This window comes from Giraffa tippelskirchi, chromosome 11 (genome assembly GCF_054371585.1).
Source record: "Giraffa tippelskirchi isolate mGirTip1 chromosome 11, T2T-mGirTip1v1.2.pri, whole genome shotgun sequence".
Taxonomy (NCBI): Eukaryota; Metazoa; Chordata; class Mammalia; order Artiodactyla; family Giraffidae; genus Giraffa; species Giraffa tippelskirchi.
This window is the reverse complement of record NC_137285.1, coordinates 121,138,861-121,165,111: the sequence shown is the minus strand read 5'-3', so window position 1 is coordinate 121,165,111 and position 26,251 is coordinate 121,138,861. Positions and strand designations below refer to the sequence as shown.

The 26,251-nt window shown below is 40.2% G+C and overlaps 3 protein-coding genes across 3 annotated transcripts; 2 read left to right on the top strand and 1 right to left on the bottom strand.

The window, feature by feature from the left end:
- Window positions 1-840: 840 nt before the first annotated feature.
- On the bottom strand, window positions 841-1,785 carry OR51I1 (olfactory receptor family 51 subfamily I member 1). The gene has a single exon (XM_081539208.1). The coding sequence runs from the start codon at window positions 1,783-1,785 to the stop codon at window positions 841-843; it is 945 nt and encodes a 314-aa protein (XP_081395334.1).
- Window positions 1,786-14,957: 13,172 nt separating this feature from the next.
- Window positions 14,958-15,896, top strand: LOC145525693 (olfactory receptor 51I2-like). Its single transcript, XM_081539217.1, has one exon. It carries the CDS (start codon window positions 14,958-14,960, stop codon window positions 15,894-15,896), a length of 939 nt encoding a protein of 312 aa, XP_081395343.1.
- Window positions 15,897-24,943: 9,047 nt separating this feature from the next.
- Window positions 24,944-25,882, top strand: LOC145525695 (olfactory receptor 51I2). Its single transcript, XM_081539219.1, has one exon. The coding sequence runs from the start codon at window positions 24,944-24,946 to the stop codon at window positions 25,880-25,882; it is 939 nt and encodes a 312-aa protein (XP_081395345.1).
- Window positions 25,883-26,251: the final 369 nt, after the last annotated feature.

The following is a 26,251-nucleotide window of genomic DNA, read 5'->3' as shown; positions in this document are numbered from 1 at the left end:
CCACCAGATATAACAATGCTGTTGTTCACTGGACCACACTTGGAGTAGTAAAGGTCTAAATACTCTTGCCTAAATATTTTTTTCTCAAGCAGTTTGTTATGCCAAAATCATTCCTTTCCTGTCTTTCTGCCACCCTGACCAACTACCATAACCCTTCTCTTCCTTCATAGTCTACCTCACAAACAGAAAAAAATTTTTTGATTTCCACAAACCAATGGGCCCTTTCTCCCCCATGCATGCCAAGTTGTTTCAGTTGTGTTCCAATATGTGTGACCCTATGGACTGTAGCCCACTAGGCTTCTCTGTCCATGGGATTCTCCAGACAAGAATAGTGGAGTGGATTGTCATGCCCTCCTCAGGAGATCTTCCTGATCTAGGGATCTCCTTCATTGGTGGGCAGGTTCTATATTCCTAGTGCCACCTGGAAATTGTCCTTTTCCACCCCATAAAGCACCAAACCTCCGCTGAATTTTGTCTTCAGTGTATCATTTCCTCACTCTTGGTAGTAGTAGAATCGTGTTCAAGGATAATTGCACTGTAGAGCTTCCAATATTTTTACATATGTCAAATATATTTCAGGGCATCTTTATTTTTTATGTTTTTCCCTTGATACATCTATCTCTTAAGAATATGTCTTATTCGTCATTATAACATTGCTAGCAACTAGCACGAAGTTTTTCATAGAGTAAGTGTTCAATACATATGTCATTTTATTGAGTCGGATGTTCCATATTCACAGCTATCAAGATCCTGGTTCTTTTCCTTGTTTTAACATTCCTAAAGTCAGAAAAAGTCCCAGTCCTTCCTCCAAAATGGTTCTCTCAGGGTCTGCAGCATTCCTCAGCCCCAAGACTTACAGAAGACTTGGCGGATCCCTCTGCGTATCTCCTTTGTCTTCACACTGTAGATGATGGGGTTGAGCATGGGGGGTATAAACAGGTAGACACTGGACATCATGACATGAACAACAAGTGGGGCACTTTTCCAGAAGCGGTGGATCATGGAGACAGCAATTATGGGCACATAAAAAGCCAGTACTGCACAGATGTGGGACATGCAGGTGTTGAGAGCCTTGAACCGCTGCTCCTGGGATGCAATGGCCAGCACGGCTCTCAGGATCAATGTATAAGAAAGCAGGATAAAAGTTGAGTCTATGCCATAGGTGAAAATAACCACAAAGAGCCCATAGATGTTATTAACATGGATATCTCCACATGCCACTTTCATGAGATCTGGATGGAGGCAGTACGAGTGATGTAAAACATTGCCTTTGCAGAAGGGCAGTCGTTTCACCAGAAAGGGGAAAGGGAAGAGAGTGGTGAAACTTTTGGCAAGGATGCCCAGGCCCGTAGCCAAGATGCGGTTGTTGGTGAGCACAGCTGCATAGTGCAGCGGGTCACAAATAGCCACAAAACGATCAAAGCTCATGGCCAGCAGTATGCCTGATTCCATGAAAGAGAAATTATGAATGAAGAACATATGAACCAAGCAGGCATCAAAGTCAACATGACGATAGTTGAAGCAGAAGGTAGCAAGCACGGTGGGGAGTGTAGAGAGGGATACTCCCAGATCATTGAGAGAGAGCATAGAGAGGAAGTAGTACATGGGCTGGTGTAGAGCAGGCTCTCGAATCACCAAAGCCAGGATGGTGAGGTTGCCTATGATGGAAATCAGGTAGAGGATGCAGAAAACCAGAGCAACCCAGGCTTGACCTGTTTGCATCCCAGGGATGTCTGTTAGCTGCAGTTTGGCTGGCTGGAAGGGGGTGCCATTGAGGCCCAACATGGCAGGCAGATATAAGAACACAGATGGGGGATATGCCCAAGAGGGTGTGTGGGAATTTTCTTCACTCTTTTTCAGACATCCTGTGTCCAACACAAAAGGTCAGAGATTGAAAGTGTTGGCTTCTGGTCCTACTTCCTCCATTAGACTATGAGCTCTTTGAGGATGACAGCTGAATTCTACTCATCTCTGACTCACCAGAGCCCAGTACTGTCTCGCGACCTTGGTATAAACTCCATGAAGGTATGATGAACAAGTGAGTACCCTTAACAGAGCAAGGTGAAAGGACAGGAGATTATATGAGAAAAGTTCCTAATTCTCGCTTAAAACTGCAGTACTCCTTCACTTCACCATCTCACCCTAGAAACCATATTCGGGAAATTTTGAGAAAAAATTAGAAATTAAGATGTACAGGGAAAAGAAAACACTGTCCATGTCTCTGGGAACCCTTTTGTAGGTGGCAAAGATGAAACCTCTACAGCTAGAAAATTACAGCTTCAATAACTTTACTCAGACTTTACGTCAACCTCCTTATCACTTTAAAGTCTTAAATTCTCTTTATTTATTTTTTAGCTTCTGACCATGGCCTTCTACCTACCAGTAATCTTACCTGCTCATCCCATGATCCCTTGCTCTCAAAGTTTTAACCATTCTTTCATCTTCTTCTATTTATCTATTATAGAAAATATATCTATAGATAATATATCTATTATCTATTATAGCTCTTCCTTCCTCACTGCTTTCCTGACCTACCCTCCCTCTGGGACTGTTATCCTTATCTTTTCTTTGCCTCTCTTTCACATTCACCCAGTACACCATAGCCACTGATAGAGTTTATAACCAAATTGGGTCTGTAGCTGAGTAAAGCCAAAGAAGCAAGTGTTTTATTGGGGAAGAAAGAGGAGACAGAGTGAGACTATTTACCACTACCAAAAACTCTCACTTGCTCTCAGCTAGCCCTCGGTTCCTGAGAAAAAGATGCCTCTTCCCCACACCCAGGCGCTCCACCTTTCTTGCCGTCTCACTCAGAGACCTCTTCCGTTAATCTGTTGAATTGTATCTTCAACCTCTCACTTTCTATCTCTTTCCCCTCAGGCAATAAGCACATGCAAGATTATCCCATCATAGAAACATAACTTTCCTTCTCTAGCTTCCATGCCGTTATTCTTTCTCAATCCGTAGTCAAACTTCTTGAAACCCTGTCTCTCTAGATGCCAAGGAAGGGGAGCTTGTTTGTATGTCTGTTTTTCCAATCCATTCTGAGATGTACAGATTCAAGGATTTGATCTTATTGACCTTGCCTTATCAGTGCTTGATTTACTGTATTGTGGCACCTTCTCAATTGAAACTAATTTCTGTGTGGTCATTAGTGACGTCTTTGTCACCACCTATAATGAAAATCTTCTCTTTCCTAATCTATTTGACTTTCCTATGAGAGTTAGTTAACATTGTTGGTAACTCATCCTTTTAGAACTGCCTTCTCACTTCAGAGGCATCTCCCTAATTTTCCTCCTTCCTTGGCATCTTCATCTCTACCTTCTTTTCTGATTCCTCTTTCTCTGTCTTTGTCCTTTTCCAGCCTAACTCCTGGAAAAGAAATCAATAGTCAGAATAGTAAAAATTAAGAAAACATGTCATAAAGGACTTCTTTCCAGTTTTTGTCCAAAATATCTCTGTAACTGTATTTCTCTGGAACAGATAGCTCAAAATTAAAGCTCCACTCTGTAGAGAGTAGAACAGTGGTTTCCAGGGATCTGCAGCAGGGTTGGAGGAAAGATGGGGAGATGCTGATAAAAAGGTGCAGACTTCCAGCTATAAAATGCATAAGTTCTAGTGATCTAATTACAACATGTTGACTATAATTAATAATTCTGTAATATGCATACTTAGGATTCCCTGGTAGCTCAGGCATAAAAGGATACTCCTGCAATGCAGGAGACAGGAGTTTGATCCCTGGGTCTGGAAGATCCCTCACTTCAGTATTCTTGACTGGGAAATGCCATGGACAGAGGAGCCTGGTGGGCTACAGTCCATGGGGTCACAAGAGTCAGACATGACTTAGTGACAAAACCACTACTCACCAATATACATATTAAAGCCTTTAAGAAAGTAGATCTTAAATATTATCACCACATTAAAAAACTGATAGTTATGTAAGGAATAGAGGTGCTAGCTAACCTCATTATGGTGATCATTTTGCAATACCTTTGCTTACCAAATCCTCACATCATGTAAGTTAAGTTTACATATGTTGTATGTCAGTAATAGCTCAATAAAGCTAGAAAGTCTATATTTAAAATTAAAAAATAAAATAAAACTGCTTTGAAATTCAGAAATAGTTAAGTTCCATATTTCTTTGACTTTTCTAGTTTCCATCATCTTCCTAGCCCTCTTAGTAAATTCAGTAAAAGTAGATGGTGACTAGAGGCTGGAGATGCCCTGATATCAGTAGTAATCATTAAAGTACATGGACCATGAGAAGGAATTATATTCATTTCCCTCTTTTCCAACTGAGAATTCAAAGAAATCTTTAATAAATAGGATTTCTTTTTCTTACTTCCCCTGTAAACTTTTCTCTTCCTCCTCACCTAGATTTAAAAGTTGTCTCTCAAAAATCATATTAGATACAACCTCTCTTGTATCTACTTTATCATCTTCACTCCAAGATCATTCCTAGATCTTGGAGAAATGGAAAAACTCTTAAAGGATCAACAAACATGAGGGACTCTCCACAAGACAGGTTTTACCCCACTGTCCTTAATCCCTGGTGTACAAATTTATGTAATCCAGAAAGGCATATTTCACCAATGTTTCAGATTTTCCTCACTATGGAAGGTAACTTTGAAAATGTCTCTCCCAAGGGAAACATGATCTGTCACCACCCAGCAACAAATTTTTCTTTGTTTTGACCAAAGGGGTGTCAGTTAAGTCTTGCTAAATATAACTAATCTAAGCATAAATATCAAAAAAAAAAATAGATACAAGCAATGTACTTCTTTTGCACAACATGTACATGAGCATGTATACTTATACACAGTCACATAAAGGTACCAATGAATACATGCTTTACACTCCTGTGCACACTTACACACCCAGGTAGTCATAGGCACTATCTCACACACAGATAGAAACTATTGCACACTCCCTTGCTCAAATAACACTAGCACCATCACAGAATTTAGTAAGAGTAATAAATAGTTACTCATTGGTATTATATGGTATGTTTCAGATATCCTCCCATGTTTATACCCACCTGAAGGTATACATATAAGTACACATGTGCTATAAATGCATTAACAGACTCACAGTAATATCCTAATCAATTATGTTCCCATGGCATACTCAATAATGAAAATCCATCTAAAATTGAAGACTTCATTGTTCAATGACTTCAGTTCTTTTGGTTCTTGATTTTCACCAGCTGCACACCCAAGAGTTAGGTATAGGACACAATAATTCAAATTGCAGGGGGAAAAATATGGATACCATCAAAACAAAACCTACATTTTATGAATCAGTCCCTTAATTAAACATGTGTGGTTTGGTACTAGGATTTTCATTCAGATGGCAACTGGCATCAGGGTTTGTAATCACGGGCTTTGGAAGAGAAGCTAGTTATCTAATGTCTAGAGAGTATGAGGGTCTGAGTCTGCCTGGAGTCACAGTAAGAGTGTTAAAGTTTGGGATAAGTTCTCAATAAGGACCCCTGATGAGCAATCTGAAGGAGGTGGCACTCACTGGATAGCAGATAACTCTTCCCTGTAGCTGGAGGCAGTGGTCTGTGGATCCCGCAGGCTAAGCAGCATCAGCCCAGTCTTCTGTGACTCATAAATATATCAAACCACTAAGCTTGTTTGTTTGTGATGGGAGGAGGGAGAGTGAAAATAATGGGGAGGGTGGTGTCAATGAGTGATGGACTGGCCATAGGAGGATTGTTCCCAGGAGAAGCTTCTCAGCCTCAACGGCGCTAATGTCTCTATCTATATCTGTTACTATGTTATCCTTTACTATGTTAATCCTTCCTTGGTCAAGGAATTCACACCTACTTATGCCTACAAAAATGCACCATAGACATTCTGAGACCCTTCCTCCCCACAGATACACCCTTAGGCTCATTCAGCCATTTATTTACTAACATTTGCATTGCCTCTTTTAGGTCCATGTATATACAAACAGATAGAACCAAATATGTTCCTACAATTCTCCAATGCTCTAGTCACTGATCACACATCTGTGCGCATACACGCACGCACACGCACACACACACACACACACACACACACACACACACAGACTGTGCTGGACATAGACCATTCTTCAGCAAGCACAAACCCCATTCAACTGCAGTGAAAATTCAATCTGATACAAATGATCTCAAGACCTATTTTAAACAAACCCTGAACTTCTTCTATATAAATATGAGATCAATTTTATGTAGTTCACATAATTGCTGCTGCTGCTGCTGCTGCTGCTAAGTCACTTCAGTCGTGTCCGACTCTGTGTGACCCCATAGACGGCAGCCCACCAGGCTCCCCCATCCCTGGGATTCTCCAGGCAAGAACACTGGAGTGGGTTGCCATTTCCTTCTCCAATGCATGAAAGTGAAAAGTGAAAGTGAAGTCGCTCAGTCGTGTCCGACTCTTTGCGACCCCATGGACTGCAGCCTACCAGGCTCCTCTGTCCATGGAATTTTCCAGGCAAGAGTACTGGAGTGGGGTGCCATTGCCTTCTCTTAACATAACTGATACCTTTTCATATGATTAAAGACAAGAATAAAATTTCTCAGCTGCAGCTCGTTTTATCCCAAGGTCAGCCACTTATGGTGAACAAATCAGCACTCCAGGTCATACCTGTGCTCCATCCTAGGGGTATCTGATTCTTCCCTTACACTGCTTTCTCTGCATTCAAGGCTACAGAACCACATAGGAACAGCTATAACACTATGATTGCTGCTTTCATGGCAGAAATGAACAATGTTATGAATAAAGAATCATCAATTCTACTTGAGTCAGGTTATAGGATATGTTTTGAATGTGTGCCAATTTTGAAATAACTCCAAGATAATCTGGTTATCTGGCTTTGAGAGAGAAGATTATTATATATAATAGAAACACTATTTCTGAAAACTAAGTCCAATTGTGATTTTTCACAGACTACAGTGACTTGATACCTTACATCGTTCTCACTGTGAAGGTAAAAGTCCATAAGAGATCATATATTTTACAATTCTAGTGATATAACAAGACTGCGGTGAGTGGATGAATTCTGCTTCTATGCTATACCAAGGAGTCACCTTTCACTCTCTGTGGTTCTTCTCCATATCACAGGGCTCCATTTATTACTTGAAGGATATCCTAGACTCTAATGTCAGCAAATCATGGCATCCAGTATCATCACTTCATGGAAAATACATGGGTAAACAATGGAAACATTGACAGACTTTATTTTATTGGGCTCCAAAATCACTGCAGATGGTGACTGCAGCCATGAAACTAAAAGACGCTTGCTCCTTGGAAGAAAAGCTATGACCAACCTAGACAGCATATTAAAAAGCAAAAATAAAGTACCCATAGGTGCATGGGTTTATTTCTGGGCTTTCTATCTTGTTCCATTTGTCTACATTTCTGTTTTTGTGCCAGTACCATATGGGCTTGATGACTGTAGCTTTGTAGTATAATCTGAAGTCAGGGAGGTTGATTCCTCTAGCTCCATTATTATTTCTTGAGACTGCTTTGGCTATTTGAGGTCTTCTGTGTTTCCATATGAACTGTGAAAATTTTTGTTCTAGTTCTGTGAAAAATGCCATTGGTAATTTGATAGGGATCACATTGAATCTGTAGATTGTGTTTGGTAGTATAGTCATTTTCACAACATTGATTCTTCATACCCAGGAACATGGAATATCTCTCCATCTATTTATGTTGTCTTTGATTTCTTTCATTAGTGTTTTATAATTTTCTGTATACAGTTTTTTCTCTGTCTCCTTAGGTAAGTTTATTCCTAGATATTTAATTCTTTTTGTTGTAATGGTGAATGGGATTGATTGCTTAATTTCTCTTTCTGATTGTTCATTGTTAGTATATAGAAATGCAAGTGATTTCTGTATACTGATTTTGTATCCTGGAACTTTGTGAAATTCACTGATTAGCTCTAATAATTTTCTGATACTATTTTCCACGTATCATGTCATCTCCAAACAGTGAGAGCTTTACTTCTTCTTCTTTTCTAATCTGGATTCCTTTTATTTCCTTTTCTTCTCTGATTGCTGTATTTAGGTCTTCCAGAACTATGTTGAATAATAGTGGCAAAAGTGGACACCCTTGTATTGATTCTGATCTTAGGGGGAATGCTTTCAGTTTTTCACCATTGAGAATAATGTTTGCTGTAGGCTTATCATATATGGTCTTTACTATGTTGAGGTAGGTTTCTTCTATGCCCATTTTTTGAAGAGTTTTAATCATAAATGTTTGCTGAATTTTGTCAAAGGCTTTTTCTATATCTTTTGAGATTATCATATGAGGTTTATGTTTCAATTTGTTAACATGGTGTATCACATTGATTGATTTGCATGTATTGAAGAATCTTTGCATCCCTGGAATAAACCCAACTTGATCATGGTGTATGAGCTTTTTGATGCATTGCTGAACTCTGTTTGCTAAAATTTTGTTGAGGATTTTTGCATCTATGTTTATCAGTAATATTGGCATGTAGTTTTCTTTTTTTGTGCTGTCTTTATCCGGTTTTGATAACAGGGTGATGATGGCCTCGTAGAATGAGTTTGTAAGTGTTTCTTCCACTCAGTTTTTTGAAAGAGTTTTAGAAGGATAGGCATTAGTTCTTTGCTAAATGTTTGATAGAATTCTCCTGTGAAGCCATCTGATCCTGGGCTTTTCTTTTCTGGGAGATTTTTTATCACAGCTTCAATTTCAGTGCTTGTAATTGGGTTCTTCATAATTTCTATTTATTCCTGGTTCAGTCTTGGAAGATTGAACTTTCCTAAGAATCAGTCCATTTCTTCCAGGTTATCTATTTTATTGCCATATAGCTCTTCATAATAATCTCTTATATTCCTTTGTATTTCTGCATTGTCTGTTGTAACCTCTCATTTTTGTTTCTAATTTTGTTGATTTGATTTTTCTTTTTTTCTTGATGAGTCTGGCTAAAGGTCAATTTTGTTTATCTTCTCAAAGAACCAGCTTTTATTAGTTTTATTAATCTTTATTATTGTTTCTTTCATTTCTTTTTCATTTATTTCTGCTTGGATCTTTATGATTTCTTTCTTTCTAATAACTTTGGGGAGTTTTTGTTCTTCTTTTTCCAGTTGTTTTAGGTGTAAAGTTAGGCTGTCTATTCAATGTTTTTCTTGTTTCTTGAGGTAGGATTTTATTGCTATAAACTTCCCTCTTAGAAATGCTTTTGCTGCACCTCAAAGGTTTTGAGTTGTCATGTTTTCATTGTCATTTGTCTCTAGAATTTTTTTTATTTCCATTTTTATTTCTTCAGTAACCTGTTGGTTATTTAGAAACACGTTGTTTAATCTCCATGTGGTTGTGTTTCTTACAGCTTTTTTTCTTGTAATTGATATCTAGTCTCATAGCATTGTGGTCAGAGAAGATGCTTGATATGATTTCAATTTTATTCAATTTACCAAGGTTTGATTTATGAGCCAAGATGTGGTCTATCTTGGAAAATGTTCCATGTGCACTTGAGAAGGTGTATTCTTAATTATTCTTATAATCATCAACGCATGCTTTAACATTAATTTTCTCCTGCCCCCAAAGATCCCCAGCTACAGATATGCATGCATGTGTGCGTGTTCAGTCATGTACAACTATTTGTGACCCCCATGAACTGTAGCCCACCAGGCTCCTCTGTCCATGGGATTATCCAGGCAAGAATATTGGAGTGGGTTGTCATTTCCTCCTCCAGGAGATTTTCCCAACTCAGACAGGGATCAAATCCATGTCTTCTGTGGCTCCACCATTGCAGGCAGATTCTTTACCTGCTGAGCCACCTGGGAAGCAGTATACAGGTAGGCATTCCCCTGTGCAATATTGTCCCATTATGTATGGGTGGACTTAGGGACACTTATAAGTAATAAAATAAGAAGTAAATGATCACATGTGAAACAAAGACCAGATTTTTGTTTTTTTGAATGAGGAGGTGTAACATCGTATCATCCATCTTTCAGATTAGAGATGAAAGGTTGCACCATCCATCTTGTCTCATTCTGGAGGAAGGTGTATCACAGACAGTCCTGTGGAGAGAGTTAAGCAACCAGGTACTGAAGCCTCCTGCCAACACCCATGTTAACTTGGAAGAGGGTCCTCCAGACCTAGTCAATTCTTCATGAAGTGCAGCCCTAACCAGCAGTTTGACTGCAACCTCATGAGAGAATCTTAGCTGGAACCACTCAACCGAACCAATCACTGGTCCTTCATAAATAAGACACAAAGTTCATAACTTAATGAGATAATAAGTATTAAGCTACTGAGGGGTTTTTTAGGTAGTTTGTTACATATCAATTGATGACTAATATAGACACAGGATTCATACATCATAATCTGAAAATTTAATCAAGTCTAAGCATATACTTGCTACTTAAAAATGGTATTTGGCTAATTTATTTATTCATTAATTTTATAATTTAACAAATAAATTGAGTACCCAATATATACTGTGGGAAAATAAGAGTAACCAGACTCCTTCCTTTTTTACAGTCCCCATATTGAGTTTTGTAATGATAGTCTGAGGAAATTGTGAATCAATTTATTGACAATACCTAAAACATTCCTGGTAAGGTTAAGAGGTAGGCAATATTTGGGAGGAAATAACTGGTACCAGAAGAAGAGCCAAATTCTGGGTTAAAAGAAGCCAAGTACCACTTAATATCCTGAAAATGGTTAGTTGTGCATTCCATATTATTTCCTCATCTTAGAAATTTCCCTCAACTTCTTTTTAGAGAAATTGTGAAAACTCATGAATGGCACTGAATGTGGATGACTCTATCTTAGCCTACATGTTAAAACTACTTATTTGTGAGAAAACCTTTAGCCATTTCTATGATTATGTACACTGTCATGGACTGACTGCATTCCAAAATCAATTTCTAAATGCCTATATCATGTGAAGTCAAGCCAGACTCATACAAAGACATGGTTTCTGTGACTATGAAGCTGAAAATAATTTTCTCTATTCATTCTTTCTGCTGCTGCTAAGTCACTTCAGTCGTGTCCGACTCTGTGCGACCCCAGAGACGGCAGCCCACCAGGCTCCCCCATCCCTGGGATTATCCAGGCAAGAACACTGGAGTGGGTTGCCATTTCCTTCTCCAGTGCATGAAAGTGAAAAGTGAAAGTGAAGTCGCTGAGTCGTTTCCAACTCTTAGCGACTCCATGGACTGCAGCCTACTAGGCTCCTCCGTCCATGGGATTCTCCAGGCAAGAGTACTGGAGTGGGTTGCCATTCATTCTTTCTAAGGGTCAAAAAAGCCCCAGGCACTGAGCTAGGTATTGAGGATAATGTAATGAGTAATATACAAAGTGCATGATTTATGTAAAGTTTCAGTAGCATTTGATAAAACCAGAAATAGGGAAATGTCAAGTTCACAAACAATCAAAAAAAAAGCACGAGAGATTTGGAAAATTATTAAATAACCAGGTAAGATTCTTACAGCTGTAGGATTCACTAGGAAATGTTTTAGGTGGCAAAACTTCCCAGCAGAGGAAATGATGAAGACCAAATATAGAAGCACAAGGTCATGAAATGGCATATTTGTTTGAGAATCTGCAAGAGGTTCAGTTAAAAAAGAAAGAAAGAAAGAAATGTAATAAGGATTTGAGCAGAGAGATCATTGGAAAGAGGTTCAATGAACAGTCTTGTATAAACAAATACCAAATTGCAGCTCAGAAAATGCCATTATTGTTGAGCCCTTCACCAAGGTCACAGGTGGGGAACCTTGTACTAAGGCCACAGATGTGGAACCTTGTACTAAAGCCACAGATGTGGAACCCTTTACCAAAGTCACAGGACAAAATTCTCCAGAACTGACCAAGACCCACAGCAACTGTTAGCAAGCCCCCTGAATTACCCCAGCCAACTCTCTGACCCAATATTAGGTAAACTATCCACCCTATAGCATCCTAACCAATCACCTAATGCCACTGTTCCTGCAGGAATTTTGTCTTGAGGCTATAAAGATTGGCTAGTAGCCCTTGAAAGGGGTCCGCTTTCCTTTGAGCCGGCCCACTATTCTAACAGCATCTCTCTCTCTAATAAACTCTATTCACCTCTCATTCTGCCCCGTGTCTGGAAATTCTTTCTTAATTCATGCACAGACCACACTTTTGAGATGAGAAATTCGAATGTGCTAAGAGTTTGAGATGCTTTGTACATGAAACAAAATTTTAAAATGGATCCTATGTATCTTAAACTGGTTGATATGTGAAGATAATGGCTATTATATTTTTAATAAACACCCATGGGAAATGTTGATTTTCATAGAACCATTTAGCTGACTTATACACTCCTTTTCAAAATTCAGTGGTTCTCAACCAAAGGTTCTTTTGTACTGCATGGCACACTTGTCAATGCCTGGTGGCATTTTTTATTGTCATAATGGGGGTAGAGCATCAATTAGGTAAAGACCAGTGACACTGCTAGAATTCTTACAAAGCACAAGACATCACATCACAACAAAGAATTATTCAGAAGAAATTGTGAACACTGCTGAGGTTGAGAAACTCTGCCCTAATCAAAGGTGTAAAAGAGTTATGAATTGGAGGATCTAAATAAAGATTTCTGGAGAGAATCATTGGAAAGAGCTGTCTCCCATCCCACATCCTACATGCAAGAGAAAGGGATATGGAGGTACACCCCACTGTTCTTGAATAAAAAGAGAGTTTCCTCAAGGATTCTACTCAGGAGCATGCGTCCTCTGAGTTGTAGGGGAAAAGAGACATAGCAGACTGGTTTCTTATTACACTTGAAAATGTAAGTGGTGTGATAAAAGTCATCTCGCTCTTAGATAGCAGGATTAAATAGAAGACTATCTGAGGTAGGGCATTAGTTATGCACAAGAAGGTTAACCATTTCCTGGGTGGCCACATGTTAGAAAGAGTTGTCATGGTGCTGTTGTCGGTTCTGATCAGAAGAATATGTGGTTCTACAAAGGTGAAGGCAAAGAACTATTGATACTTTGTATAAAATAGATAACTAATGGGAGCCTACTGTATAGCTCAGGGACCCCTACTCAGTGCTCTGTGGTGACCTAAATGGGAAGGAAATCCAAAGAAGAGGCTATATATATATGTATAACTGATTCACTTTCCTGTGCAATAGAAACTAACATGACATTGTAAATCAATCATAGTCCAATAAAAATTAATTTTAAAAAAGAACTAAGCATTTTCAAAAAATTCAGCAGGATAAGAAAACTTAGTTATTTTCTGATTATACCTTATTTGTTGGGCTAGGTCAACATGTCACGTAATTCTGGGATTTCTTTAAAGATAATGAGCTCCTGTCTTACATGCCTGCCCAGCCTTCACCAATCAGTGTCTTGCACTGGGGAGAGAACTGGTGTGGTAGATTGCAGAGTTCTTTTTCAGCTAAAAGTGCTTGTTGTCAGTAGTCCTGAAAGTCCTCAAGAGAATTAAATCTCCCTAACGAGTTTTCAGGCACAAAGTCAGCACCACTGCTCTCCTCCTGGGGCTTAGAGTGAGATATAAAACAGGCAGGCGTGAATGCACTTGAGCAGATAGAAGAATGTGTTGTTCCATGCATGTCTCTCATCAGTCTGTCCTCTGGTGAGTTCTGAAACCCAGTAGGGGTGAACTAGTTGACTGTCCTGAAAAAGTTTAACCCTTCCCCAAGAAAGGGTTAAACTGGGAAAAGGGTAGGGTGAAGAAGAGAGAGAGACTGAATGGGGGTTATCAGATGGCAGAGTCTTAGCTGAGTGAACCGAATAAGTAGGACTGTCCTTGGCTTTGGGGTTCTAAGCCTGGAACAGCCACTAACTGCTTGTGTAACTCTAAGCCATTCACCCTCCTTCTCTAGATTGTCACTTTCCAGAGTCAGATTCCTTGAGATCAATGTTTCCACGATTCACTAACGTTGTTGCCATTTGAGGAAGGAAAGCAGGACTTGGGCACAAGAAAGGTTCAGAGAAATAGGAGCGAAGTGGTCACTACCAATTCCGCAACAGCTGAGCCAGCACACACGATCTAACTTTGTTCTCATTTTACTAATTCTGAGAAAAAGATATATAAAAGTTCTCAGGATATATAAAAAAGTATACAAAAGTCCCCCAGAGAAAAAGAAATCAGTTAGTCATAAACTGTAGCCATAAATAGATGAGCATATCTAAACATGGATGACTATGACATAGATTTACAACTATGGTCCTTACATCAGCTATATTCCAATTAAAAAATAAAGAAAAAACTATGGTCTTTAGACAACCTGAATGTTGGTATACCTATACCTGATTTAGAGGAGAATTCATAATTTTTCCCCAGACAGGAACAACTTTCCCCAGACAGGAACCTTTGCACAAATAAAAGGTTTCTTTGTTGCTTTTTTGCAGCAACTCTGTCAGTAAAAAGCTGATACCCACTGACAGTCAGTTTCATCAAAGTCCCACTGCCCTTTCTCCTCCCTAACCAAATATATATCATAATTCAGACTAGCTCTGGGGTATGCTATCATTAATTAGTGACATGTCTGAATCAAACAACACTGTGAAGGGAAAATTTAAATACTTGTACAGTTACTGATGAGTCAAACTCCCAATGTCCTTTTGTAATAGTTCTCTATGAAGTTTAATTAACCTATTTCCATTCAAAGATGTGATTAAAATTGTAGATACCATAGTGTGAACATTTTCTTTGTAACTAATTGACACATCTGAGCATTTGTCAATATTGTCCTTCTTTCATAAAACAGAGGGAATATGTAGCCCAGCCTATGACTTGATGATCATAAAGTATGAAGAAAAGAAGTTTGCCTGTATTTTCTCAAAACAAGTGATTTCATGAATTAATCAGTTTAAACTGTGGAGACACCATCTGCTCTGTCTTTTACTCCCTGGTTCCTCCTCTTCCAGTAAGTGCAGCTCTCAGAAATCGCTGAATCTAAAGGTCTGACCCTGAAAAGCTCTCTGGTTTCTTCCTGCCATGGGGTTGTTCAATATTACTCACCCTGCCTTTTTCCTTCTGACTGGGATCCCTGGTCTGGAGAGCTCTCAATTCTGGCTAGCGGGACCCCTCTGTGTGATGTATGCTGTGGCTCTTGGGGGCAACACAGTGATCCTGCAGGCTGTGAGAGTGGAGCCCAGCCTGCATCAGCCCATGTACTACTTCCTGTCCATGCTGTCTTTCAGTGACATGGCCATGTCCATGGCCACACTGCCTACTGTGCTCAGAACCTTCTGCCTCAATGCCCGCACCATTGATTTTGATGCCTGTCTAATCCAGATGTTCCTCATTCATTCCTTCTCCATGATGGAGTCAGGCATTCTGCTGGCCATGAGCTTTGACCGCTATGTGGCCATTTGTGATCCCTTGCGCTATGCCACTGTGCTCACTAATGAAGTCATCGCTGGAATGGGTTTAGCTGTGACTGCTCGGAGCTTCATCACCCTCTTTCCTCTTCCCTTCCTCATCCAGAGGCTTCCTATCTGCAGGTCCAATGTCCTTTCCCACTCCTACTGCCTCCACCCAGACATGATGAAGCTGGCTTGTGCTGATATCACAATCAATATCGTCTATGGACTCTTTGTTCTTATTTCTACATTTGGCATGGACTTGTTATTTATCTTCCTCTCCTATGTGCTCATTCTGCACTCAGTCATGGCCATTGCCTCCTATGAAGAACGCCTCAAAGCTCTCAACACATGTGTATCACATATCTTGGCTGTACTCGCATTTTATGTACCAATGATTGGGGTCTCCATGGTGCACCGCTTTGGGAAAAATGTGCCAGGATTCATACATGTCCTTTTGTCCAATGTCTACCTCTTTGTGCCTCCTGTGCTCAACCCTCTCATTTATAGCGCCAAGACAAAGGAGATACGCCAAGCCATTGTAAACATGTTTCACCACATCAAAATGTGACTTCCACTTTTGGCTTTAAAATATAATGATCATTGTAGTCCTAGACTATCATCCACAGTGTCATTATCATCATCATTGTTGATGTTGTTATCCTAATCATAATTATCATCACAAAGGTAGATTTACTGGGGGGAAAAGTAAAAGATCAGGAATGGAGATTCAAAACTTATAGCACAGAACAAATGTATAACAATACATCTAACAAAAATCAATTTCATTCATAGAAAGATAACTATTAGAGTCAATTGAGTGATTAGACAAAACTTTGCTGAGGAAGATCAAGCTAAGAATAATTTTCTATAATAATAAATATTACTAATATAATAATAATTGTAGTATCTGTTTCCTAAAAGTGCCAGATTCAGTTCTAAACAATTTTTGCATTAATTCATTTAATCTTTCTAACAATCTTATGAAGTATAGGAAATGAAATAAATTGCTCAGAGTAACTCACATAATGTGTGATTCAGGTGAGATTCAATACTAGTCTGTCTCGTGTTTGTACCCAACTACTGCAAATACTGCCTCTCTAACTGACATCACTATTAACATTACAACTTCTTGAGGTATGCCAGACAGAGAAAGATAACTATCACATGATATTGCTTAAATGTGGACTTTAGAAAAAGATTTGCTGGTCATTGTTCAGTTGCTAAGTTATGTCCAGCTCTTTGTGACCCCATGGACTGCAGCACGCCAGGCCTCCCTGTCCTTCACAATCTGCTAGAATTTGCTCAAACTTGTGTCCTTTCAGTGGGTTATGCCATCCAACAGTCTCATCGTCTGCTGCCCCCTTCTCCTGCCCTCAGTCTCTCACAGCATCAGGGTCTTATAATTTACTTAGACATCAGTAGGTTACTTAAATACTTATTTTAATAGCTTAAACAAATACATCTTATCTCAGAAAAAAACACTTCTTTCTCCCCACAAGTCTGATAATTAGGAAATTGGTCAATATTTATTAGTCAGAAATAATACATATACATTGGTGAATGAAATGGCAACTCACTCCAGTATTCTTGCCTGGAAAATCCCATGGACAGAGAAGCCTGGTGGGCTATAGTCCATGGGGTCATAAGAGTCAGACACGACTCAGTGACTAAACAACAGCAAAATTAAAACAAAGAAATACATATACAAATTTACATACATACTCATATATAATGGATTATTTTTTTCTCTATTAAGAATATAAGGGCTTATCATTTTCAACCTTCTCAACAAATGTCTCTATAATCTATGGTCACTATAAACAGGCTGTGTGTGTACACACCTGCGCATGCCCCATAGGTCCCTAACCAAGCAAGAGCTGGAAAGTGAGTACTTTCAAACACTGAAAGAAATTACTATCACTATTTTGTTCAGTGATGCCTTACTTATTCAGAACTCAGATCAGCACGTTTGTATCCAACTGTTAAGACTGTGGAGATAAAGAAACTCTGCCCTAATCAAAGGTTTAAAAGAGTTATGAATTAGAGGATTTAAATAAAGGTTTCTGAAGGGATCCATTGGAAAGAGCTAAGTCTCCCATCCCCCACCCCTCCTACAAGAGAAAGCAATGCAGAGGGGCATCCCACTGTCCTAGGATGAAAGGAGAGTTTCCTCAAAGTTACTACTCAGAAATCACAGGTCCCCTGAGTTGTGGGGAGAAAGAGACACAGCAGACCAGTCCCTTATTACCCCTGGAAATTTAAATGGAGCAATGAAAGTTACCTTCCTGTTCTGATAGCAGGATTGAGTAGGAGACTATTGCTGTTTTGAGGTAGGACATTTGTTTCACACAGGAAGGCTGCCCATTTCCTGGGTGGCCACATGTTAGAGAGAGCTGGCATAGTGTGGTTGAGGATCCTGACCAGAAGAATGTAAAGGGGATCTGGGTTGTGGTTGGAGCCAAAAGCAATAATATAAAAATATATTAGTTAAAATTGATGTAGGAAATAGATGGACCCCTGGGCTGGACAACTGGTGTTTGTCAATTGGAGTACAATTGAAGCTTTGTTTTCCCTCAGAGATTCTAAGGACGAAGCTAGTGGCAAAAGCTGAGCTTTGCTGGAGTAAAGAGATAACATGCAGAAGTTTCCTGAGATCAAGGAAACTTCCCTGACAGCACAGGCACAGAAAGGAGGGGTTGCTGCCCCATGATATGTGTTGCCAAGACCCCCACAGGTCTCTGTGGTGGAATCCATCAGAGGAAAAAGTTTCACAAGCATATTGGGGAGGGTCCTGGGGCAGGACAGGTGTGAAAAAGAAAACAAGATAATTGGGCAAAGATAGACTAAGACTGGGCTTCCCTGGTGGCTCAGGTGGTAAAAAATCTTCCTGCAGTGCAGGAGACCCAGGTTCAATCCCTGGGTCAGGAAGAACCCCTGGAGAAGGGAATGGCTACCCATTCCAGCATTCTTGCCTGGAGAATTCCATGGACAGAGGAGTCTGGTGGACTACAGTTCATGGGGTCACAGAGAGTTGGACATGACTGAGCGATTAACACTTTCATTTTCAAACAAAGACTGGGGAGAACTGCTCTATGTGATTTAAATCACCTCTTACTGCGCTCTTCCTCATTATGGAGGACACTCGCATCCTTTCTCTCTGGGTGTGTATTTTTGGCTTGATTTTATTTTAAATAAGCAAACTATGTCTCTGTGTGCTCTCCCTCGTGTTATGCTGTATCTCTGATAATAAACTTTGTACTTATTTTTGCAGCCTTTGCTTCCTTGAGAAATTCATTTCTTACAAGAGGCAAGAGCCAGGGAATCTTTGTTTCTAGTCTCTAGCCGCCAGTGGACTAGCAGCTAGGATACCTGGTTTTCATCCAGGCCACCCAGGTCGAATTCCTAGGCAGGGAACTAAGATTCAAGACTGGCTCACTGCTCTCTCTTCAAGACCAAAGTCAAGTGGAGAGGTAAAATATGGAGAGAAATGTCTTCAAATAATTAATGAAAGAACTCAATGAAAGATCAGCTTTAAATATTTAACAGACCTAGGAAACATGGTGTCAGCTAACTGAATCATAATGAATTATGACTCTTGCCCTTTCCCTTCTGGCTCCTTTCTGGGTGAGAAGTCAAGTGCCGTTGTTAGCAAGGGAAGGATAGCAGAAAATAAAAGACTGTAGTTCTGAACACTGGAAGATTCGACTATTTCATGAGTCTAAGTGTTATTCACTCAGTGGTGTCTGACTCTTTGTGAGCCCATGGACTGTAGCCCACTAGGCTCCTCTGTCCATGAATTTTTCCAGGCAAGATGCTGGATGGGTAACCATTCTGTTTTTTAGGGGCTCTTCCCCACCCAGGCATTGAACCCCAGTCTCCCACATTGAAGGCAGATTCTTTACCACCTGAGCTATAGGGAAGCTATACCTGAGTCTGGGTTTTCCAGATACTCACCCGAGGAAATTTTATCATCTGAAGGTGATCAGAAATATTAAGGAACTTATTTTTCATCTAGGAGTAAAGGAAGAACTAGCATTTTCAATATATTTAAGAGGAATAGAAAAATGATCTTAATCATTTTTTATTATACCTTCTTTCTTGAGCTTGGTCAACATATTACATAATTCTGGAATTTTTTAGAGGGTCATGAGCTCCTGTCTTACATGCCTATCCAGCCATCAGTGGATGGTGTCTTGCATTGGGTAAGAATCAGTCCAGCAGACTATCGAGTTATTTTTCAGCTAAAAGAGTATATGCTTTATTCTCAGTAGTCTTTTAAAGACCTCAAGAGAATAAAATCTTCCTGATGAGCTTTCAGACAAAAAGTCAGCATCACTGCTCTCTCTCGGGGCTTAGAACGAGATATAAAAGAGGCAAACATGAATGCACTTTAGCAGATAGAAGAATATGTTGTTCTGTGGGTGTCTCTCATCTGCCTGTCTTCTGGTGAGTTCTGAACCCAAGTAAGGGGGAGACCCGGGTTCCATCTCTGGGTCGGAAAAATACCCTGGAGAAGGGAATGGCTACTTACTCCAGTATTCTTGCCTGAAGAATCCCATGAACAGAGGAGCCTGGTGGGCTACAAGTCCATGGGGTTGCAAAGAGTCAGACATGACTGATTGACTAACACAACAACAAAGGGGTGAGCTAGCTGACTGTCCTGAAGGGATTTAACTCTGCCCCCAAGAAAGGATAAAACTGGGAAAGGGACAGGGTGAGGAGAAGAGGGAGAGACTGAGGGGAGATTATCAGATGGTAGCTTCTTAGCTGGGTGAGCAGAGCAGGTGGAAATATCCCTGGACTTGAGGTTCTTGTCCTGGCACCGCCTCTAACTGATTGTGTAACTCTGGGTGATTCACTGTAGTTCTCTATATTGTTGCTTTCCGAAGGCAGTTTCCTTGGGATTAATATTGCATGATTCACTAACATTGTTGCAAGCTGAGGAAGGAAAACAAGACTCAGTGAACAAGAAAGGTTCAGAAAAACAGGGACAAAGTGGTCACTACCAATTCTGCAACTCAGATAACAGCTGAGCCAGCACACATGGTCTAACTTTGCTTTCATCTTATGAATTCTGAGAAACAATATGTAAAATCACCAAGGAGATTAAAAGAGTAAGAAAAATCAGTTAATGGTAAACTTTAGATGAGCCATGAATAGACAAGCATTTCTAAAGTGTTATAATCCATCACACAGATGAAAAATTATGGTCTTTATAAGACTCTCTATACAGCTCTCCAACCCCATCAGAACAACGGAGCCATAAAGGATACTTTAAAATGTCCACAAAAATTGATATAAAGAAGAAGACACAGAGGTCTAGAGAGAAAAAGAAATTTTTCTCAGTCTCACACAGCCAGGGCATGCCAGAGCACAGTAAAAATCACAGGACTCCTGATGCTCAGCCCAAGACCTGTTTCCTTAAACCATTCTGGTTCCTGTAAGTCTTCAGTTGAAGAAAAGGTTCTGGGTTCCAAGAGCAGAAGAAATTGAGTCCAGCATTGAATACAGGGTGTGTTTGTTTGTTTGTTTTCATCACTGTCTCACATGAATCTGCCTTTTGAAACTCTCTCTCCCTCTTCAAGGTTATCTGAAAAATCTCCACCCAGAAATATGTACCTCCATTTTCCTTTCCAATTTCCTCCCCAACACTTCATAATGCCTCAAAGGCATCAGTGCAATATTCAGTTCAATTTAGTCGCTCAGTCGTGCGTGACTCTTTGTGACCCCATGGACTATAGCATGCCAGGGCTCCCTGTTCATCAACTCCCAGACCTCGCTCAAACTCGTGTCCATTGAGTCAGTGATGCCAACCAACCACCTCATCCTCTCTTGTCTCCTTCTCCTGCTTTCAATCTTTCTCAGCATCAGGGTCTTTTACAATGAATCAATTCTTCACATCAGGTGGCCAAAGTACTGGAGTTTCAGCTTCAACATCAGTCCTTCCAATGAATATTCAGGACTGATTTCCTTTAGGACTGACTGGTTGGCTCTCCTTGCAGTTGAAGGGACTCTCAAGAGTCTTATCCAACATCACAGTTCAAAAGCATTAATTCTCCAGTGCTCAGCTTTCTTTATAGTCCCATCCAGTATTCTTGGGCTTTCCTTGTGGGTCAGTTGGTAAAGAATCCACCTGTAATGCGGGAGACCTGGGTTCAATCCCTGGGTTGGGAAGATCCCCTGGAGAAGGGAAAGGCTACCCACTCCAGTGTTCTGGCCAGGAGAATTCCATGGACTGTATAGTCCATGGGGTCACAAAGAGTCGGTCACGACTGGGCGACTTTCACTTTGACTTTCTCACATCAAAACATGACTACTTGGAAAACCACAACTTTGACTAGACTGACTTTTGTCTGCAAAGCAATGTCTCTGCTTTTTAATGTGCTGTCTAGGTTGGTCATAGCTTTTCTTCCAAGGAGCAAGCATCTCTTAATTTCATGGCTGCAGTCACCATCTGCAGTGATTTTGGAGCCCAAGAAAATAAAGTCTGTCACTGTTTCCCCATCTATTTGCTATGAAGTGATGGGACCAGATGCCCTGATCTTCATTTTTTGAATGTTGAGTTTTAAGCCAGCTTTTTCACTTTCCTCTTTCACTTTCATCAAGAGGCTCTTTAGTTCCTCTTTGCTTTCTGCTATAAGGATGGTGTCATCTGCATATCTGAGGTTATTGATATTTCTCCTGGCAATCTTGATTCCAGCTTTCACTTCATCCAGCCTGGCATTTTGCATACAAGGAAATAAGCAGGGTGACAATATACACAAGCACATCAAGGAGTACACCAAGGCTGTATATTGTCACCCTGCTTTTTAACTTATATGCAAAGTACATATATTAGAGTCTTACATATCTTTACTTGAGGTTTTGTCAGCTACTTGCATACTCTGGGGCTTCCCTTGTGGCTCAGCTGGTAAAGAATCTGCCTGCAATGTGGGAGACCTGGGTTCGATCCCTGGGTTGAGAAGATCCTCTGGAGAAGAGAAAGGCTACCCACTCCAGTATTCTGGCCTGGAGAATTCCATGGACCAAGTCCATGGGGTCACAAAGAGTCGGACACGACTGAACGACTTTGACTTTCACTTCAAGAATAATATAGACTCTATAGTCTACATCAATGATATTTCCCCACAAAATTGACCTTAATATAAAAATATTTTGGGGCTTCCCTGGTGCTTCAGAGGGTAAAGCGTTTACCCACAGTGCAGGAGACCTGGGTTCGATCCCTGGATCAGGAAGATCCCCTGGAGAAGGAAATGGTAACCCACTCCAGTACTCTTGCCTGAAAAATCCCATGGATGAAGAAGCCTGGTAGGCTACAATCCATGGGGTCACAAAGAGTTGGATACGACTGAGTGACTTCACTTTGCATACTCTGTGAGGCAAGCTCACCTCACTGAGACTTCAGTCAGTCAGTTCAGTCACTCAGTCATGTCCAATTCCTTGAGACCCCATGGAGTAGCACATCAGGCTTCCCTGGTCCATCATCATCAATGAGCCTTAGTTTCTACTTCTGTCAAGAATTAATGAGTAAATAGTTGCAAATTTCCTTGCAGAGTATCTGGCACATAGCATATGCTCCATAAATATTGGTTTTTCCCTCACTACATTTTTTGTCTTCACTTGCATTTACACCACCCACAAATTCAACGGTTGCTGGATATAGTAAACAATGGGATCTGGGACGGTCAGGAAGCCTTTTTCCCATAAACACTAAAGCTAGGACAGCCAGACCCAGAATGGCTTTGTCTCTGCCCTGCACAAAATAAGCTTGTTTTCTTTTCTCCTTTTCTTTCTTTACATTAACTAAGTTCTTGACTTTTTTTTTTTCTGATTACCTTCTATATGGCTGCATAAGAAGCATGAGAATTATAGTCATAGGACAGAAAAAAGATATGGAGAGTTTAATCAGTCCCATATCCCAAGGAATCACAGTTCTGAAGGGGAGATGGGCATGCATGAACTGACCCCTAAGACCAGAGGGATATAACCAATCACACAGAGAAGTGGCCCCTAACTTCCTGGGAACCTCAGGAAGGTCTGAATTCTAGCCTGCCAGAGAAAATTCAGGAGTTTTTCCCAAGGTGTTAATACTGCATTACAAACTATCCCAGCATCTCTGTGGCTTTCAGGTACCTAGAGCTCCCTTTCTCCTCCATTCCCATCAGAAAGGACACTGCCATTACATTCTGGCCTTGCTTTGTTAGAGGTTAGAGCGGAAGGGAAAGGGAAAATAGTGGCACATATTTCTGGAGCTCCTCCCCCAAAGGAGGATGCCTTAGAAGCCTGAAACATGTCCACCAGGTGAAAAGGTTTCTAACTTTCTTTCTTCATCCATCATGAAATAATAAACCTGGAAGAGTTTCAAAAACATGAGAATAAAGACAAATAAAAAAAAATAATTACTGTTACAGAGAAGTAGTTATGGAATAGCCTCTAGGAATTGAATAAGTAATACATAAATGCTACTGTAAGAAAAAATGTGAGTAAATGCAATGCATGAGGGTAAAAAGAGACTCTAGGTGGATTAGTGGGTGAACAGCAGTGGGTAAGAAGGAGTATATGAGCAGGTAGGTCAAAGCATTTGTTGTTTGAGTACACAAATCTACATATACACCTGAATGTTTTTCAGGTATTAATACTGCATGTATGTCAACATGGACTGAGAGAATGAGCCTGAGAGGGTATGTGCATTAAAAATAAAGATCAAGAGGGAGTATTAAAAATATATTAGTATAATAAGAGTAAGTTGGTGAGAGAAAGAGAGGTGTTATAAAGAGTATGAATGAGATCCACTATGAGACTGTTTTGAAAGTACAGGAATGTGTCTATGAGAATAAGCATATTTTGAGAGTATATATGACTAAGCGTGTGGAAAATTTCTGTTTGGAACAATGCTTTCCCAAAGACTGAATGACACAGTACCTGTAGCAGATTTAGGGAAGAATTCATTATTTTTCCAAAAACAGGAACTGCTTGGTGCCTTTGCAAAATAAACGGTTTCTTTGTTGATCTTTTGCAGCAATTCTGCCTCCTGTAAAGAGGCAATCATTTTCATCCAGGTCCCACTGCCTCTTCCTCTCTCTCAGCAAACACACATTATAGTTCAAACTAGCTCTGGGGAGTGCTTTCATTACTCAGTGACATATCTGAATTAAACAGCATTTTCAAGGGACAATGTAAATACTTCAAAAAGCTACTGATAACTCAAACCCTCACTGTTCTTTTATAATAACTATCTATGAATTGTGGTTAACATAATTTCATTCAGTGATTCTCTTAAAGAACATGAAAATTGTGTATAAAACTATATAGATTTGATATAAACATAGCAAACTAATTGATATATTTAAACATTTGTCAATATCTTTCTTATTCCATAAAACAGAGAGAAATAGTAGCCCAGCCTATGACTTGATGATCATAAAGTATGAAGAGAAGAAGTTTGCCTGTATTTTCTCAAAACAAGTGATTTCATGAATGCATCAGTTTAAACTGTGTAGACACCATCTGCTCTGTCTTTTACTCCCTAGTTCCTCCTCTTCCAGTAAGTGCAGCTCTCAGAAATCGCTAAATCAGGAATTCTGACCCTGAAAAGCTCTCTGGTTTCTTCCTGCCATGGGGTTGTTCAATATCACTCACCCTGCCTTTTTCCTTCTGACTGGGATCCCTGGGCTGGAGAGCTCTCAGTTCTGGCTAGCGGGACCCCTCTGTGTGATGTATGCTGTGGCTCTTGGGGGCAACACAGTGATCCTGCAGGCTGTGAGAGTGGAGCCCAGCCTGCATCAGCCCATGTACTACTTCCTGTCCATGCTGTCTTTCAGTGACATGGCCATGTCCATGGCCACACTGCCTACTGTGCTCAGAACCTTCTGCCTCAATGCCCGCACCATTGATTTTGATGCCTGTCTAATCCAGATGTTCCTCATTCATTCCTTCTCCATGATGGAGTCAGGCATTCTGCTGGCCATGAGCTTTGACCGCTATGTGGCCATTTGTGATCCCTTGCGCTATGCCACTGTGCTCACTAATGAAGTCATCGCTGGAATGGGTTTAGCTGTGACTGCTCGGAGCTTCATCACCCTCTTTCCTCTTCCCTTTCTTTTCAAGAGGCTTCCTATCTGCAGGTCCAATGTCCTTTCCCACTCCTACTGCCTCCACCCAGACATGATGAAGCTGGCCTGTGCTGATATCACTATCAACAGCATCTATGGATTCTTTGTTCTTATATCCACATTTGGCATGGACTTGTTATTTATCTTCCTCTCCTATGTGCTCATTCTGCACTCAGTCATGGCCATTGCCTCCCGTGAGGAACGCCTCAAAGCTCTCAACACATGTGTGTCACATATCTTGGCTGTACTCGCATTTTATGTACCAATGATTGGGGTTTCCACAGTGCACCGCTTTGGGAAGCATGCCCCACGCTACATACATGTCCTTTTGTCCAATATCTACCTCTTTGTGCCTCCTGTGCTCAACCCTCTCATTTATAGCGCCAAGACAAAGGAGATCCGCCACGCCATCATTCGCATGTTTCACCACATCAAAATGTGACTTCGACATTTGGTTTTAAAATCTGATTCTTATTGTAGTCATAGACTGTCATCCATGGTGTCATCAACATCATCAACGTTATCATCAAGAATATGATAGATGTGTGTACTGGGGGGAAAGTATAAGATCAGGAATGGGGCAGCAAATCTTATAACACAAAACGAATAGTACAGTCGACAAACATTAATGGTGTCCACAGAAACATAAATATTAAAGGCAATTGAATGATTAGACAAAACTTTACAATGGGGATTGATCTAAGCTAGAAATCACTTTCTGTAATGATACATGTTACTAATATAATTATAATTAATACATTGAGTCCTAAAAAGTGCCAGGTTTTGTTCTAAATTATTTTTGTAGAAACTC

Bases quoted from the DNA above. Each gene is read 5' to 3' on its own strand.
- LOC145525695 (XM_081539219.1), top strand. From the start codon at position 24,944: ATGGGGTTGTTCAATATCACTCACCCTGCCTTTTTCCTTCTGACTGGG.
- OR51I1 (XM_081539208.1), bottom strand. From the start codon at position 1,785: ATGTTGGGCCTCAATGGCACCCCCTTCCAGCCAGCCAAACTGCAGCTA.
- LOC145525693 (XM_081539217.1), top strand. From the start codon at position 14,958: ATGGGGTTGTTCAATATTACTCACCCTGCCTTTTTCCTTCTGACTGGG.